Source organism: Bison bison, unplaced genomic scaffold (genome assembly GCF_000754665.1).
Source record: "Bison bison bison isolate TAMUID 2011002044 unplaced genomic scaffold, Bison_UMD1.0 scf7180017864508, whole genome shotgun sequence".
Taxonomy (NCBI): Eukaryota; Metazoa; Chordata; class Mammalia; order Artiodactyla; family Bovidae; genus Bison; species Bison bison.
In genome coordinates this window covers 7,863,053-7,879,991 of record NW_011495064.1, presented here as the reverse complement: position 1 = coordinate 7,879,991, position 16,939 = coordinate 7,863,053, and the positions used below count along the sequence as shown (strand labels likewise).

The 16,939-nt window shown below is 42.7% G+C and overlaps 1 protein-coding gene across 2 annotated transcripts in view; it reads right to left on the bottom strand.

Annotated features, from left to right (window-relative positions):
- IL18R1 (interleukin 18 receptor 1) overlaps window positions 1-16,037 on the bottom strand; it is a 33,806-nt gene extending 17,769 nt beyond the window's left edge. Inside the window, exons 1-5 of one of the 2 annotated variants that reach the window (XM_010829680.1) lie at window positions 15,595-16,037; window positions 8,690-8,775; window positions 6,609-6,852; window positions 4,548-4,713; window positions 3,017-3,164 (exon numbers count right to left, since the gene is read on the bottom strand). In XM_010829680.1, coding sequence (XP_010827982.1) covers window positions 3,017-3,164; window positions 4,548-4,713; window positions 6,609-6,852; window positions 8,690-8,747 — 616 coding nt within the window. In that variant the 5' untranslated portion in view covers window positions 8,748-8,775; window positions 15,595-16,037. Of the gene's footprint in view, window positions 1-3,016; window positions 3,165-4,547; window positions 4,714-6,608; window positions 6,853-8,689; window positions 8,776-9,874; window positions 10,204-15,594 lie in introns of those variants that run through there. The other variant, XM_010829681.1, reaches the window with a different exon arrangement.
- Window positions 16,038-16,939: the final 902 nt, after the last annotated feature.

Genomic DNA, 16,939 nt, shown 5'->3' with positions numbered 1-16,939 from the left:
CCATGTCCAGTTCTAACTGTTGTTTCTTAACCTGCATACAGATTTCTCAGGAGGCAGGTCAGGAGGTCTGGTATTCCAATCTCTTTAAGAATTTTCCACAGTTCATTGTGAAGGCATAACTGGACTCAATGGAAAAAAAAAAAAGACTCATTGACAATTAAGCATTAAAATCTGGACCCAGCTGCTGAGTGATTTGGTCATTTCCAAGGCAGTTCCCAAGAAGAGACTGAATGATCTATTACTGGCTGAGCCATATGAAGGATATCTTCACTGCGTGGGATTTAATTAAATAATTACTTCTAATGTCTCCAGCTCTGGTGCTCTGGTGGCTTAGATGGTAAAGAACCTGCCTGCAATGCATGAGACCTGGGTTAGATCCCTGGGTTGGGAAGATCCCTTGGAGAAGGAAATGGCTATCCACTCCAATATTCTTGCCTGGAGAGTCCCCATGGACAGAGGAGCCTGGAAGGTTACAGTCCATGTGATTGCAAAGAGTTAGACATGACTGAAGAGACTTTCCAAGCAAGCAAGCAAGGTCTCCAATACCCTACAACCCAGGCTTCAGTGTTTCCATTACATAGGGTCTGGGTTCATGGTAAACCAGAATAAAAGGCATCATCCCCAAATGAAAAGCTTCTTCCACAGCCATACCTGTGCTCCTTACATGCTCTCGCCTGAGTGGACTCTCCCTAGCATGTCCTCCTATCTGTCCTTCATGCTCTGCCTCTAGGAACCAGCTCAAACAGCCTCCAGCATGTCTTCTACCTCTGGACTCTTTCTGAACCCTTAGAAACTCACAGATGACTAATTTCATATTCCATGGGGCTTCTATGTGGCTTATCATCTTGATACAGAGCAGTATCCAGGGGGGCTCCTGGGCACAAAAGCCTTTCTGTGTCCCCCATTTATTGAATACAGGAAATTGGCTTCATTCAGCCTCCAGGACCTTCCCTGAGTTTCCAGGATGCAGCAACAAGGGAGGAACAGTCAAGAAAGAATAGTGCAGCCTTGGGGCAGCATCCTGGTTCCCCCTCAAGGGGTACACAGAACAGTATCTTTGAGCTGTTTTGCAAACACCGAAACCCCCGCCAGGTGGGAGAACTTAGCAGTGATAAATAGAATACTTTCTGCCATATCAGTTAACAAAGGATGTCACAGTCATCAGTTGTTGTTCCGTTGCTCAGCCAGGTCCAACTCTTTGCAACCCCACGGACTGCAGCGCATCAGGCTTCCCTGTCCTTCACTATCTCCTAACTCTTTGCAACCCCATGGATTGCAGTGCATCAGGCTTCCCTGTCCTTCACTGTCTCCTGGAGTTTGCTCAAACTCATGACCATTGAGTCTGTCATGCTATCCAAGCATCCCATCCTCATCAGAGATTGCAGCCCTCCAATGTGAGTTAGGGTTTCCCACATGGTGTTAGTGGTAAAGAATCCACCTGCTAATGCAGGAGTTGCAAAAGACACAGATTCAATCCCTGGGTCAAGAAGATTTCCTGAAGGAGGAAATGGCAACCCACTCCAGGTTCAATCCCTGGGTTGAGAAGAACCCCTGAATTAGGAAACAGCAACCCACTCCCATATTCTTGCCTGGGAGATCCCATGGACTGAAGAGCCTGGTAGGCTACAGTCCATGGGGTTGCACAGAGTCAGACACAACTAAGCAAATGAGCACAGCACTAATGTGAGCTTCTGAGCCCTGAGGGAACTCGGGAAGTAGCATACCTGCCATCTCACAGTCATCAGGCTACAGCCACTCCCCAGGGTGCGCCCTTAGGAAACGCCAGATGTGAAAACACAGGATACTGGCCCCAGATGGCTGAAGTGAAGTGAAGTGAAAGTTGCTCAGTTGTGTCCCACTCTTTGCAACCCCATGGACTCTGCAGTCCATTGAATTCTCCAGGCCAGAATACTGGAGGGGGTAGCCTTTCCCTTCTCCAAGGGATCTTCCCAACCCAGGGATCAAACCCAGGTCTCCTGAATTGCAGATTCCTTACCAGCTGAGCCATCACGGAAGCAAAGGTGCATAGCAAAGGAATGACTTCAAGGAGCCACGGTTCTTATATCTTCCCATACACAGAAAAGCACTAAATTCCTTAACTTGTGATACCTAGTTTTCTTTAATTAACAATGCTCTTGAGGTTCAGATTACCTACTCTTTGTTGCAAAACTTCTAACCCGGCTCCCCATTCACCTCCTTGGAGCAGTGCTCTCAGGGTTACTTGAGATGCTGCCTTCTGGGCTTCACAACTCTCAACTTTGAGGTTGTGAATATTTTTTAGGTTGACAATGAATGGTGTGCTGCCCACAAGAATGTAGGCCCCAGACTGGTTACAACCAGGTTGATCATGCTGATGCTCACTTACCTCCCCACCAACCAATCAGAAGAATGTCCTCAAGCTGACCATGCCCTCTTTGAATCATGACTCTGACTCCTCACTACCCCTTCCAGGTGGAGACACACAATCCTGAGGGCATTAGCCCACTGTGGCCCCCTTTGCCTGGCAAAGTAATAAAGCTATTTCTTTCTACTTCACCTAAAATTCTGTCTCCAAGATTTAATTTAGTGTCAGGGTCCAGAGTTCAGATTTGGCTTTAACCTCTCATGACTATATATAATCAAATTCCTGAAAACAGTGCATTATTCACTTAATTTCATATTTCCCTGCTTTTCTTACCTCCTAATACTCAGTTTATTGAATATAGATGCTCAATAAGCAATATTGAGTAAAAGCAGATGCTTAAGAAAAGATTCCACAATGTACTGAAATAGCAAATGGAAGAACATCAGAGGTTCACTTATAACAACTTTCATTACCCACCCTCACTCCATCCCTGCAAAATTATCCAGAGTGGAAGATGATGCCAAAATGATTTTGACCCTTATATGTGAATTAGTGATGTGGTCACAAGTCCAACTAAGTTGCCTCTGCCTTCCTGTATGACTTTAGAAGAAAGAAAATAGTCCATTTTACTAAGACATATTTGTTTCTTCCTGATTCTAAAATTTATCTTACCTCCAACTATTGTAATATTGAAGGTTTTGGTGACGTTGAATAGCTTTCCATTATGATGTAGGAAAAACACACAGGTATAATATCCCTGATCTTTAAACTCTGCATTCTTTAAAAATGGGTTTTGATTGTTCTCCATCTTTTCACAGTTCTGTTTTAGAAAAAGCAAGTTAAAATACCTTGAGTAAAAATGGTATCCTATGACAAGAATTTAAAATGTTAAGTTAAAGATCTTTAGAGAAAGAGGGAAAGAGAATGAAAACTAGCAATTTCTGAACAAATGTCTCAGTGATTTGGTACTGCCTCTACTGGAACAATGAAATATACTCCCATTAGTGAATTGGACCCTGAAACAAAAAAGATAAACTAGTGGAATTAGAATGAGGTCTGTAGTTTAGTTAATAATATTGTTCAGTTCAGTTCAGTTCAGTTGCTCAGTCATGTCCGACTCTTTGCAACCCCATGAACCAGCACACCAGGCCTCCCTGTCCATCACCAACTCCCGGAGTCTACCTAAACCCACATCCATTGAGTTGGTGATGCCATCCAACCATCTCATCCTCTGTTGTCCCCTTTTCCTCCCACCCTCAATCTTTCTCAGCATCAGGGTCTTTTCAAATGAGTTAGCTCTTCGCATCAGGTGGCCAAACTATTAGAGTTTCAGCTTCAACATCAGTCCTTCCAATGAACACCCAGGCCTGATCTCCTTTAGGATGGACTGGTTGTATATCCCTGAAGTCCAAGGGACTCTCAAGAGTCTTCTCCAACACCACAGGTCAAAAGCATATTGTATCAGTGCTAATTTCCTGCTCATGACTGTTGTATTATATGGTTATGTATGTATATTGTTAACAAGGATAAGATGAATAAAGGGTATATGTGAACAATAAAAAAAGAAAAAGAAAGAAATATAATCCTATTTCTGGTATTATAGCATTATTAATATTCTCTGGGAAATAGAGTATGGGGATATTATAAATGCTTTCATCATTTGCTTTTCATCTCTCTCTTATATACACAAAGAGAGGGAGGAAATGGAGGAAGAGGAGAGAGAGAGAGGGAAAAAAAAAAAAAACCACTACCACAAAAATATCTCTGTTTGGGTCAAAACTTTCCACACAACTATTTCTTAATGCTTTTAGCCTAATTCCATGTATTCAGGACTACCCATCCTAGGAGTGGTAGTGGAGTGGGGAGCAGAATTACTCAGAGAATCATGTTCCTCGCACACCACCCAGCCCGCTGAAGTCCCTCATCAGAAGACAGTGGACTGATTAGAAAGGCATAAAGAGGGCTTCATTGGTGATCCAGGGTTAAGAATCTGACTGCCAATATGGATTCAACGTGTGTACTGAACACCTAACCTGGAGCATCCTACGTGGATGTAGGAGCTCAGACAAGTCAGCTGAGCTGTGCAGACCCACAGCTTGTATGTTACACATTATGAGACCAGAATGCTGCACAGCCATCAGACCCTCCTTTTGGAATTTTGTCTTTTCTACTGTCTTCAGTTAAAATATTTTAAAGGCACTACCTTATATAATACCGTTCTATTGGCCAGTTGTTGATAGTAATTGTGTTCACAGGGTATCTGCAAAGATTTCTTAACTTCCACAGCTTTACTCATTACCAGTTTCTCAGTAAAACAGCTGTGTGGGCTTCTTGGGATGACATTTAATTTCCAGTCATGAGTATCATTTCTAGAAAATAAAGGTTAGAGATATTTTATCATTAGGACAAAGACTTTTCAAATACCACTTTTCAGTAACCAATCCAATGAAAAAATGTTTCCTTATTTTTGTAAAATGAGACTCATTCATGGATGCCCAAGTCCTGTTCTTCTACCCCAACTGTGAGTTATATAGTCTACCTTAGTGTGGAAAGACCCAGCTGTAAACCCACTTCTGGAATCAACCCTGTTAAAAGGTCACATAACATTCACAGGTTAATAAGAGATTCTGAATTTCTTCCCGACTCCTGGGAGTTCCTATATGTAACAAACCCCAGTGACCTCACTCTGCAAAACCACAGGAGTGCAATTAAGGTTTCACTGCGATGTCTCACTCTGCTCTCAAGGGCTCTGATGATAAATCAGGACTCACTCCAGAGGTGCTCGTGAAAGAATCTACTGTGTGCAGCAGTGCTCCATCACCATGCACCTGGCACTGAGCTATTTTCTACAGGTCAGTCTCAAATCTCTATAAAAATCCACACATGGAACTTCCCTCATGGCCAAGTAGTTACAAATTCACATTGCAATGCAGGGGACATGGGTTCAACCCCTAGTCTGGGAAGATTCCACATGCTATGGGGTACCTAAGCCCCACATGCCACAACTACTGAAGCTCTCATGCCCTAGAGCCCATTCTCTGCAACAAGAGAAGCCAATGCAATGAGAAGCCTGCTCATTGCAACTAGAGGAAGTGCAGACCCAGTGCAACCAAAAACAAAAATTAATTAATTTAAAAGAAAACCACACATATATCATGTATATATACGTGTATATATATTATGTATATACATAAGTACATACACATATATCATGTATACATAAGTACATACACAACATCACAGAGGTACCAGATTAACACTACATCATCCATGTTCTCACTAACGGTTCATCACATAGACTATTTCTTGTCCCAGTTACTCCTTCCCCATCTCACCAAATAAAGTATAAAGAGAACTAAGTTCAGTAATAATCACTGACACGTTCAGTGAGTGGCCGTCATTTCATAGAATTCAGGATTCTTGACTACAGGTATCCTGGAAGACTCTATCTAGGCTTAGTCCTGAGAAGGCTGTGCCAAGTCCATTGGATGCTCCACTCTCACTGCCCTGGGAGGTAGGTTTGTGATTGTCTGACACACACATCTTTCACCAGCACTGCCACGTGGCTCTCAATCAACTCCTGAAAACTGGACTAGGGTGTGTGTGTTTGTCACTCAGTCACACCTGACTCTTTGCAACCCCAGGGACTGTAGCCCACCAAGCTCTTCTGTCCATGGTGCTTCCCAGGCAAGAATACTAGAGTGGGTTGTCATACCCTTCTCCAGGGGATCTTCCCAACCCAGGGATCAAATCTGTGTCTCTTGTGTCTCCTGCACTGGCAAACGGATCCTTTACCACCGAGCCACCAAAGAATTATGGCCACCAGGACTAGAGAGTATCTACACCAATTCCAGCCCATCTCCCCAGTCTGAGGTCATCACCCCGGAATCTGTTCTGCTTCACTTCATGCTTAGAAACATCATGAAGCCTGCACCACTTGATTCTTTTGACTGGTGACTTTGGGCAACAGGAGCAGCTGCATTAAAAAATGAATTTCATTGAAGCCTCACTTATCTTTGGCAAGGGTCACCTAAAAGTAAGTCACACTGAGGCAATCCCCTTTCATTAACATTACTAAGAAAATAAACACAGGGCAGTATTTAATTCAGTTTTTCAACAATGACATATTACTTCACATTGTAGGAAGAAGAGGAAGAAGAAAACATATGGATAATCAGACCTCTCCAATTATTATTTATTTGATTTGCCAAACCAAGTCCGAGAGTTCTGTGAAATATACTTCCGCAATGAAAAGTGTACTCACCCCATTTGGAAGGAGTAAGATCCACTGTCACTCAACTCCACTGGCCAGAACTCCAAAACATAATCACGCAAAAGAATTCTGGGTGAACTGCGCAAGCTCAGGTCAACAGGTCCATGCGATTCATTTTTGTACCATTTTATGGTGGTTGTTTTTTTCCCATGCTCGGGTGAAGATGAGCAATATTTCAGATAGAAAGGTTCCCCTTCGACTGCGGTAATGTGAAGACGTGAGGTACAAGTTTCTTCTAAAGATTAGCAAGGGAAAAGGGAAAAAAAAAAGCCAGAATGACAAACGTAAGTTTTCTTCAGATGAAGAAGCTGGATTGGTAAGAACGTCCTGAGAAAACTCGATGTCTCATTTCTGTGGGTTCTTATTTTAGGGTCAACCTTTCCAACACTAAGAAACGGGAGGTCAATCTCTCTAACAGTAAGGCACTTGCAGAAGGTAAATGAAGACAAAATTTCCAACAGCATCTCCCAAACAGGAAGATACTGGAACTTAACCTACAGAAGCTGGAAGACAACTAAATGCATGTAGTCTCTTAAAAGAAAATGTTACACACGACAGTCACCAAGGTCACAGTGTTGCCACACTTATCCTGAAACATCCCACTTGAGGCATCACCATAGGGAAAAAAAAAGAAACCTAGAAACCTCAGAGTTTCCCCTTTAAATCATCAGAAGTCTCACGGGTCTTGTTCTCAACCAGTCTATCTAACCATTCCCCGGGCAAGGGAGAGGATGGTTAAAAGTATGCTTATGTGTGTGTAAATCCATTACTTCTCTAGGTTATCATGTGGGTAATCAATAATTGACTCATATAATTCATACTGATGATTAATTCATATTGACTTACTCAAATCTGGGTCACTTCTCCTTTCTGAGATCTCTCTCTCCTTCCCTCTTTCTCAACTAATCCAGACATTATGGCTTTAGGGATTTATTGGATCCTTTGGGTCATCCTGAGTCTCCTCTCCCCTCCTTCTTCACTTCCAATAGTTCAAAGTAGGCAGGAATGGACTTTTTCCCTATCCTATCTTCTGGAAGCTCCCTTTGACTGCATTTTGAACATGAGAACCTGTACATTGAACCAAGCAGTTCTCTGGGGGGATACAAAGTGCGTGCTTTCTCTATAGCCAGGGTTTATTTTTCAAAGCAACTGTCTGGTTTTAATTCAGTGTTGTTAACCACAGGGTAGAGAGGAAGTGGCTCCAATGGCAGAAGCATGCTTTGAAAACATGGCTGTCAAAACGACCTCGAAGCACAGCACCTAATGAACATGAATCTTGCTTCTGGTGGTTGTCACAAAACCTTTAACTTACAGCTCAGGACTTCAACTTAGAAGGTGTGATACATGTGTGAATGAGGGTGTTAGTTTTCACTGGCACCTAAAAGGATGGTAGGTCAGTAAGAGCTTGATATACGTTCCAGTTTGAGAGATATAACCTACATATGCGTGCTTGCTAAGTAGCTTCAGCCGTGTCTGCCTCTTGTGACCCTATGAAACGTAGCCCGTCAAACTCCAGTGTCCCTGGGACTTCCCAGGCAAGACTTCTGGAGTGGGCAGCCATTCCCTCCTCCAGGGAATCTTCCCCACCCAGGGATCAAACCCAGGTCTTTCGCTTGGCAGGCAGATTCTTTACTGTTGAGCCACCAGGGAAACCCCAGGGAGCCATGATATAACCTCCCTTTGGGATGGAAATCACATGTGAAAAACTTTGTAAAAATCAGTGACAAGGATGGTTGTGATCTCTTTGGTTTCAAATAACATGAAGTCAATTTCAGACAAATGTATTTCAGAATAAAAGTTTTCACTTCCTGCTCTCTACATAAACTCACAGGGTTGAATCTTTCCTTTATCAGTAACCTCACATGAGTTTTTACTTGATTCCATTCCTATGAATCTCTCATTTTCTATGCCAGGGATACCAAAGGGTTGGTAATTTTCTAAAGTAAAATTTTAAAACACAATTTTTAATAGTTCAACATCTTTAGGAACCACCTCCACATAAATAAGTAAAACGTTGATATTCCCTCTAGAACACCAATGAAGCAAGCTTGTGATTGATTATAATTACTCACCTGAGGTGCTTATAAACATAAGTACCCAAACTGTCAGGGGTATTTCTCTACAATGCATGTTTAGGATTCTGCTTCAAATGGCTTCTCTGGAAAACAGAATAAAACAGATTCAGCCAAGACTTTCAAACAAAAGCATACCTGTTTCATGAAGGAGGTTTTCAAAGTCTTCTGGCATACAGGCTAAAAAATTAGCTCAACAAATGTTTATATCCCTTCATACAGTCACCAGTGTTCCTTAGAACTTTCAGCCATGCAGAATTAATAAAATTTCAAGGCAATTCAGGGGGAATACCTAAAAATGCAAATTTCTAAGACAGCCTGCTGTATTTTAGGTCTGGTCCACTAAATCTGACCTCGAAGGTCAAAGGTGAGGACAACAGAATTTCCAGAAAATCCACTACCCTGTAAATGAACAGTCTGCCTGTGTGGAAGTGTGAGTGTGTGTGCACTGAAGCTTCTTTTTTTCCCTCCCACTACACCAAAATATTCATCACCATCTTCATATGAGTTGAATTATTAAATATTGACCTTTTTCTTTTCAGAACTAAATTTTTCACAAATTGCTGCTGCTGCTAAGTTACTTCAATCGTGTCCGACTCTGTGTGACCCCATAGACGGCAGCCCACCAGGCTCTCCCGTCCCGGGAATTCTCCAGGCAAGAACACTGGAGTGGGTTGCTATTTCCTTCTCCAATGCATGAAAGTGAAAAGTGAAAGTGAAGTTGATCAGTCGTGTCTGACTCTTAGTGACCCCATGGACTGTAGCCTACCAGGCTACTCCGTCCATGGGGTTTTCCAGGCAAGAGTACTGGGGTAGGGTGCCATTGCCTTCTCTGTTTCACAAATTAGGAGCTACATTTATCTTGCTCATCACTGTATGACTAAAGTCAATGCCTTCCACATAGTAAGCACTCATTAATACTTGTTAAAAAGGAAGAGGTGTGTCTTTACTCACACAACCATAGAAAAACTCCCAAATTTCAAAGTTGTATACAATCCAGATGCCTAAGCTAAATGGACTCAATGAATTCAAATCTGTGTTGAATTTTGATACTAATCCAACCCATCTTTTGTTTGACTAATTATAATACAAATTGAGAGAGAATACAAAAATGGGTGCATTGGGGTTCATAGATCAAGACTGAATATCTCATAAACAAACCCATGTTCCTTATATAACACATACCTGTAAAGGAAGTGAAACACGGTGGAAAGAGTTTGGAGTTTGGGACATACAAAACTGGGCTGGCATTCCTGCTTGAGTCTTCACAGGCTGTGCAACCTTGAGCAAGTCACTTAGAAGTCACAAGGCTTATTTGCTCATTATCAAAATAGTGTTGATAAGAAGGCCTATCTCCAAAAAGTACTGAGTGATTAAATGAGCAAATTTTTATGCAGGATTCCTACAGGTGTGGTAGTCTCTCTAACCCAAATAATTCTTTCACTAATCACCACTCAGTTCAGTTCAGTTCAGTCACTCAGTCGCTCAGCCCTGTTTTTTCTACCCCATGAACCACAGCACGCCAGGCCTCCCTGTCCATCACCAACTCCCGGAGTCCACCCAAACCTATGTCCATGGAGTCGGTGATGCCATCCAACCATCTCATCCTCTGTCACCCGCTTCTCCTTCCACCTTCAATCTTTCCCAGCATCAGGGTCTTTTCAAATGAGTCAGTTCTTCACATCAGGTGGCCAAAGTATTGGAGTTTCAGCTTCAGCATCAGTCCTTCCAATGAATATTCAGGACTGACTTCCTTTAGGATGGACTGGTTGGATCTCCTTGCAGTCCAAGGGACTCTCAAGAGTCTTCTCCAACACCACAGTTCAAAAGCATCAATTCTTCGGCGCTCAGCTTTCTTTATAGTCCAACTCTCACATCCATACATGACTACTGGAAAAACCATAGCCTTGACTAGACGGACCTTTGCTGGCAAAGTAATGTCTCTGCTTTTTAATGTGCTGTCTTGGTTGGTCATAACTTTTCTTCTAAGGATTAAGCATCTTTTAATTTCACGGCTACAGTCACCATCTGCAGTGATTTTGGAGCCCCCAAAAATAAAGTCTGTCACTGTTTCCCCAACTATTTGCCATGAAATGATGGGACCAGATGCCATGATCTTCGTTTTCTGAATGTTGAGTTTTAAGCCAACTTTTTCACTCTCCTCTTTCACTTTCATCAAGAGGCTCTTAGAATATTGTTAATGCCCAAATCCTCAATGAAGTTTAATGGCTAACCTGCCAAACCATTCACATTAAGCCTTAGGAATAACATCACCAAGCCTTTGATGTAATTTCTGAGAGAGAATACTCAATAATGTAAATACAAAGGAATATAGTATGAGTGGAAAGTACCAACTGATCATAACCAAATTAGAATACGTCTATGGTTTGAAATCAATCCCTCGACCACACACAGACACAATTTTATTATTAACACTATCCTCTTATCTCAGGTAGAATGAAAAGCTTCATTTCCTCTGGTTGAGGTCAACACAGCCTTGTAAAGGACACTGCTGGGGTTTTTTTTGTTTTATTTTTAAAATTTTCAAGGTCTGCTAAGAGATGAAGTTATTATGAGATTATTCAGCATTCTGATGATTTAACTCTGAGTTTCAATATGCAACATGTGAAGATCCCAGTATACAGATTAGCTGGTATTTGCACTGCTCTCTGTATGTGTATATATAAAATTTTTAATGTACTCATTATGGATTTAAAACATTAAGATATTAAATTATGAAAGTCATTTCCAAAAGAAAAGCTATTCTGATAAATGTCATAGACATCCTGCTACTTATCAATAAAATATATTTAGGAGGATATAAGTATTGCATTTCTTACATGGAAGAAGTTTGGTGAGTATTTTTAGTGTTATGTTTGATGTTGATACCATTTTTTTTTTTTTTGCCTTTTCATAATTCTTAAATTTTTCTTTTTATTTCTTTCTTTGAAAAATTTTTTTCTGATTTCTAAAGTAATATATTCCAATTATGGAACATTTATAAAATAAAGATTGAAAAGAAGAAGATAATTTCAATGTGCATCATACTTTAGCATTGGTTCATACTTCTTTCTGTATATTTTCAAATAAAGATTTAAAATCATCTCATATCCTGTAGTTACTACTTAAGGAAATATCCTTTTCCTGTGTCAAAAAATACTCTTTGTTATGAATTTAACTACCACATGATATTCCTTCTTATGGATATTTTATAATTTACAAGATATATTTTACTATAAAATGACTTTATTATTTTACTATAAAGTGATCTATGGCAGCATAGATCAGTTTTGGGGGTACAGCCTCTGGTACCAGACTGGCTGGATTTGAATCCTCATTCTACCCTTTTAAAACAAATCATTTTTATTGGAGTATAGTTCCTTCCCCTGGAGTAAGAAATGGCAACCCACTCCGGTATTCTAGCCTGGAAAATTCCGTGGACTGAAGAGCCTGGCAGGCTACAGTCCATAGGGTCACAGAGAGTGGGACCTGACTGAAGCGACGGCACGCACACACAGCTGCTTTACAATGTGTCAGTTTCCACTGTACAGCAAAGGAAAGCAGCTACATGTATACATATATCCCCTGTTTGGTTTTTTAATTTCCTTCCCATTTAGGTCATGACAGAGCAGAGTAGAGTTCCCTGTGGTCTAGAGCAGGTTCTCATTAGTTATCTATTTTTATACAGACAGTCGTACAGAGCGAAGTCAGTCAGAAAGAGAAAAACAAATGTCATATATGAATCCTTATATGTGGATCCTGAAAAAAACTGGTACAGATGATCTTATTTACAAAGCAGAAAGAGAAAGATGTGGAGAACAAACACATGGATACAAATGGGAAAAAGGAGCACGTGGGATGAATCAGGAGATTGGGATTGATCCATATACACTATTGATAGTATGCATAAAATAGATAACTCATTCTACTCTTTAGCAGCTGAATAACATTGGGCTGGTCACTTACCATCTCTGTTCCTCAATCACTTTACCCATAAAAGGGAATAACAATACTACCTCCCAGAAATGTTGTGAAGGTTACATGAGCTACTGCTGCGAAGTGTCTGGTGAGTGATAAATATCACTGAGCTATTATTACCAGTTGGCCAAAAAGTTCATTCAGGTTTTCCTGTAACAGTGTATGAAAACCTAGAAGGAACTTTTTGGCCAACCAAATATTTTTCAGTATTTCTTATTTTTTTCTTGGTGCTACTATATGGCCGGAGAAGGCAATGGCACCCCACTCCAGTACTCTTGCCTGGAAAATCCCATGGATGGAGGAGCCTGGTAGGCTGCAGTCCATGGAGTTGCTAGGAGTTGGACACAATTGAGCGACTTCACTTTCACTTTTCACTTTCATGCATTGGAGAAGGAAATGGCAACCCACTCCAGTGTTCTTGCCTGGAGAATCCCAGGGACGGGGGAGCCTGGTGGGCTGCCATCTATGGGGTCACACGGAGTCGGATGTGCCTGAAGTGACTTAGCATAGCATACTACATGGCAGTATATCTATGAGTCAAAGAATATATTCTAAACATGATAAATGCATACCACCAAACTGTACCCAAAATGTAATAATTCATGCCCCTCACCAGCACAAGACCTGGGCCTCCCTGGTGGTTCAGTGATAAAGAATCTGCCTGCAATGCAGGAGACCTAGATTTGATCCCGTGGTCAGGAAGATCCCCTGGAGAAGGGAACGGCAACCCACTCCAGTATTCTTGCCCGGAAAAACAGATGAGCCTGGTGGGCTACAGTCCACGGGGTTACAAATGAGTCGGGCATGACTGAGCGGCTAACACACCAGCACAAAACAATATTCCTCTACTACACCCACATTAGCATTGAGTTCTCCCCTTCTTTAAATCTGATTGGGTATTTAAATTGGTAAAATAGTGGCTTTTACCACTCATGACTTATTACCTCTCTGTGGCTTTTACTTCATGGCTTATTAACTTGCATTTCTATGGATATAAATGAGGCAAAATACCAATCATGTATTTTCAGCTATTTTATATCCATGTCTTCATGCTTTTTTTAATCCAGTTCTTAAATTTTTAAGAAATTTGTTACAAAATTTCAATTTGTTGCATAGTTTTCCTTTTCAATCCCTGTTTTGATGTCTTAACGTATTGACAATTTTATATTTATGCATTCAAGTCTATCATTCTTTTGCTTTGTAATTTTTGATTTTTTTTTTTTTTTTTTGGTTGGACTATGTGGCACATGGGATCTTATCAATAGTTCCCCAGCCAGGGATCAAACCAGTGCTCCCTCCCAGCCCATCCAAGGCCTTTGCATTGGAAAATGGGGTTCCAGATCCCAGGACAACAGCACCAAAAGGGTGTGGTGTTTCAATAATACACTGAGCTCAGGTACCTGCATCTGAAGGCACAGCCCAGGCATCTATTTGATAACTGTTGTACAGCCGCTGGGGTTCTAAAACCCTGGGAGGCACCTCAGGTAAAGGCAAAGGTTTTGAAATCAGGAAAATGTAGGAGTGAATCTGGGAATCTGTTACTTAGTAGCTGGATGCCCTTGGGTAAACTACCAGACCTCTCTGCACTCGGGCCCCCTCCTTTTAAGAAGCATGCTTTACCACTGTTTACAATATCCAGGACGTGGAAACAACCTAAACCCGTCCAGTGATGGATGAACGGATAAAGAAGATGTGGTGCTACACGGAACACTGAAAGGAAGTGAAGTCACTCGGTCGTGTCCGACTACTTGCGACCCCATGGACTGTCGCCTACCAGGCTCCTCCGTCCATGGGATTTTCCAAGCAAGAGTACTGGAGTGGGTTACATGGAATAGTACTCAGCCACTAAAAGGAATGAAATAGGGTTATTTGTAGAGACGTGGATGGACCTAGAGTCTGTCATACAGAATGAAGTAAGTCAGGAAGAGAAAAGCAAGTATCATATATTAACGTATATATGGGGAATCTTGAAAAACAGTTCTGAGGAACCTGTTTCCAAGGCAGGACTACAGACATAGACATAGAGAACTGGCATGTGGACACAGAGGGAGGGAAAGGGAGGATGGGACGAATTGAGATTAGGGTTGACATATATATATATATGATACATGTATATATATGTTATATATATAACATATATATATATGTGTTATCATGTATTAAATAGATACCTAGTGGGAACCTGCTGTACAGCACAGGGAGCTCAGCTCAGAGCTCTGTGATGACCTAGAGGGGGAAGGGGCAGAGAGGCTCAAGAGGGAGGGGATATATGTGTACATACAGCTGATTCACTTTATTGTACAGCAGAACCAACACAACATCCTAAAGCAATTACACCCACCCGGCCAAAAAAAAAAAAAAAAAGAATAGGAAGCATACTTCATTTGGCCTGTAGGAGGCTAAATCGAAAACGAAGCATCTAAAAGTTTTCTACACAGCGTCAGACACAAGTAACTGCTTGATAAATGAAAACTCTCACTTCCTTTCCCTGTTCTCACCTTTCTAGAAAAAAAAAATTGGGACGGTTTTAGACTCTAAAATTATACTATCAGGGAAAGTTGATGATGGTGAATCACCAATTATTCATGTAAGTATGCACATATACTTAATATTTAAAATTATACGCATAACATATATAATGGAGTTCCCTGACGGCTCAGCGGTAAAGAATCCACCTGCAATCCAGGAGACACATAAAGGCGACTCTGTTCGATCTGTTCTTGCCTGGAGAATTCCATGGACAGAGGAGCCTGGCGGGGCTACAGTCCATAGGGTCGCAAACAGTCAGACACGACTGAGCGACTAACACTTTCATACATCGTCATATTTAACTGATCTTTCAGAAATGCTGCCCCAGAGGCTGGCCGCCCCTTGGCAGCAGAGGACAGTGGAAGAAGGTGAAGGTGAAAAAGACAGGTCTTTCTTACCTTCAGAAGGGGTCCCGAGGCTAGGGCGGGGGCTTCCTCCACACGGTTCGGTTGGCGGAGGCAGGCGAGAAACAATACCTGCTGCCTTTCTCCCACCGCGAAACAAGAAAGGAACCGCAAGTGCAAACAGAGAAGGTTGAAAAAGAAAAGAAAAGAAAAAGAAAAAAAAAGGAACGGAAAGTATGAAAACAAAGAGTCTGGCAGAACTCAGCTGCGAGTGGGGTGCTCGCTGCTCCTGTGCCGGGGAACGAGTCCTGGGTCTGGGACACTCCCCGTCCGGGTTTGCTCCGGTCAGGATTCTTCGAGTCTGGCTTCTCCTCCGTGGGGGCGCTCCGGGTCCAGGGTTCTCCCAGTTTGGGGATGCTCCTCGGATGGGGGCGCTTAGAGTCCCGGTGTCCCAGGTTCGGCGCGTTCTGGGTCCTGGGTGTCCCGGTCCGCGGCGCACTGGGAGCGGAATGCGCGCTCCTCGCCGCGCTCGGGGTACAGGCTCCTGTCGCTGGGCGCCCCGCCCTTGGGTTCCGGGGAGCGGCTCGCTGGAGCCGGGAGCCGAGGGGGCTGAGGAGGCTGCGGCGAGGGGCGGCGCGCCTAGGTCCCCGAAGCTGGCTAGCGGCCCCCGGGGCCAGGAGGGGGCGCGCCGGGGCAGCTGCTACGCACCCTGGGCGCAGCGGGCAGCTTGCACCAGAGTCCCGGAGTCAGTCTTTGGACTGAGAGCATTTGCGCTTTAAGAGAAGGGGCTGGGCCGGCAGGCGGCCCCATGGAGGCAGAAGAGCAGTCCTAACCCGGGGGGCCCGGCTTCCCCGAGGCTAACCAAAGGTGCGGAGGACTTGGTGTTTCAAGCCCTGGGGTCCTGGCTGGGTCCTAAGGCTTTCTGCTAAGCCTGATGGATGGGCGTTCCCTCTTGGGAAGTAAAAGAGAAGCACAGGGGTGTTAAATTGAAATTTTAAAAGGGTTAGAAGAAAAGGAGGCTAAAGGAGGTGTGTTTGTAAGTTTTTATGGTGTGGTGAGAGAAATGGAACATTTCCTGCCGTATCAGTAAATAAGGATGTCACAGATATCCACGATTTCAGCCCTCCAATGTGAGCCCTAAGGTCACTCTGGAAGGAAAGAATACCTGCCATCTAGCTGTCAGCAGAATGTAGCCGCTCCCTAAGGTGAAGCTTGAGGCACTTCAGGACGTGCAAATACAGGATATGACCCCAGACAGATGAGATGCACCTCAAAGGAATGATTTCAGTGAGCCCAGACTCTTGAATCTTTCCACACATAGAAATGAGCTAAATTCCTTAACCTGAAGCATCTGGTTTCTTTAATTAACAGTAATCCTTTGATGTTTCCAACTACCTGC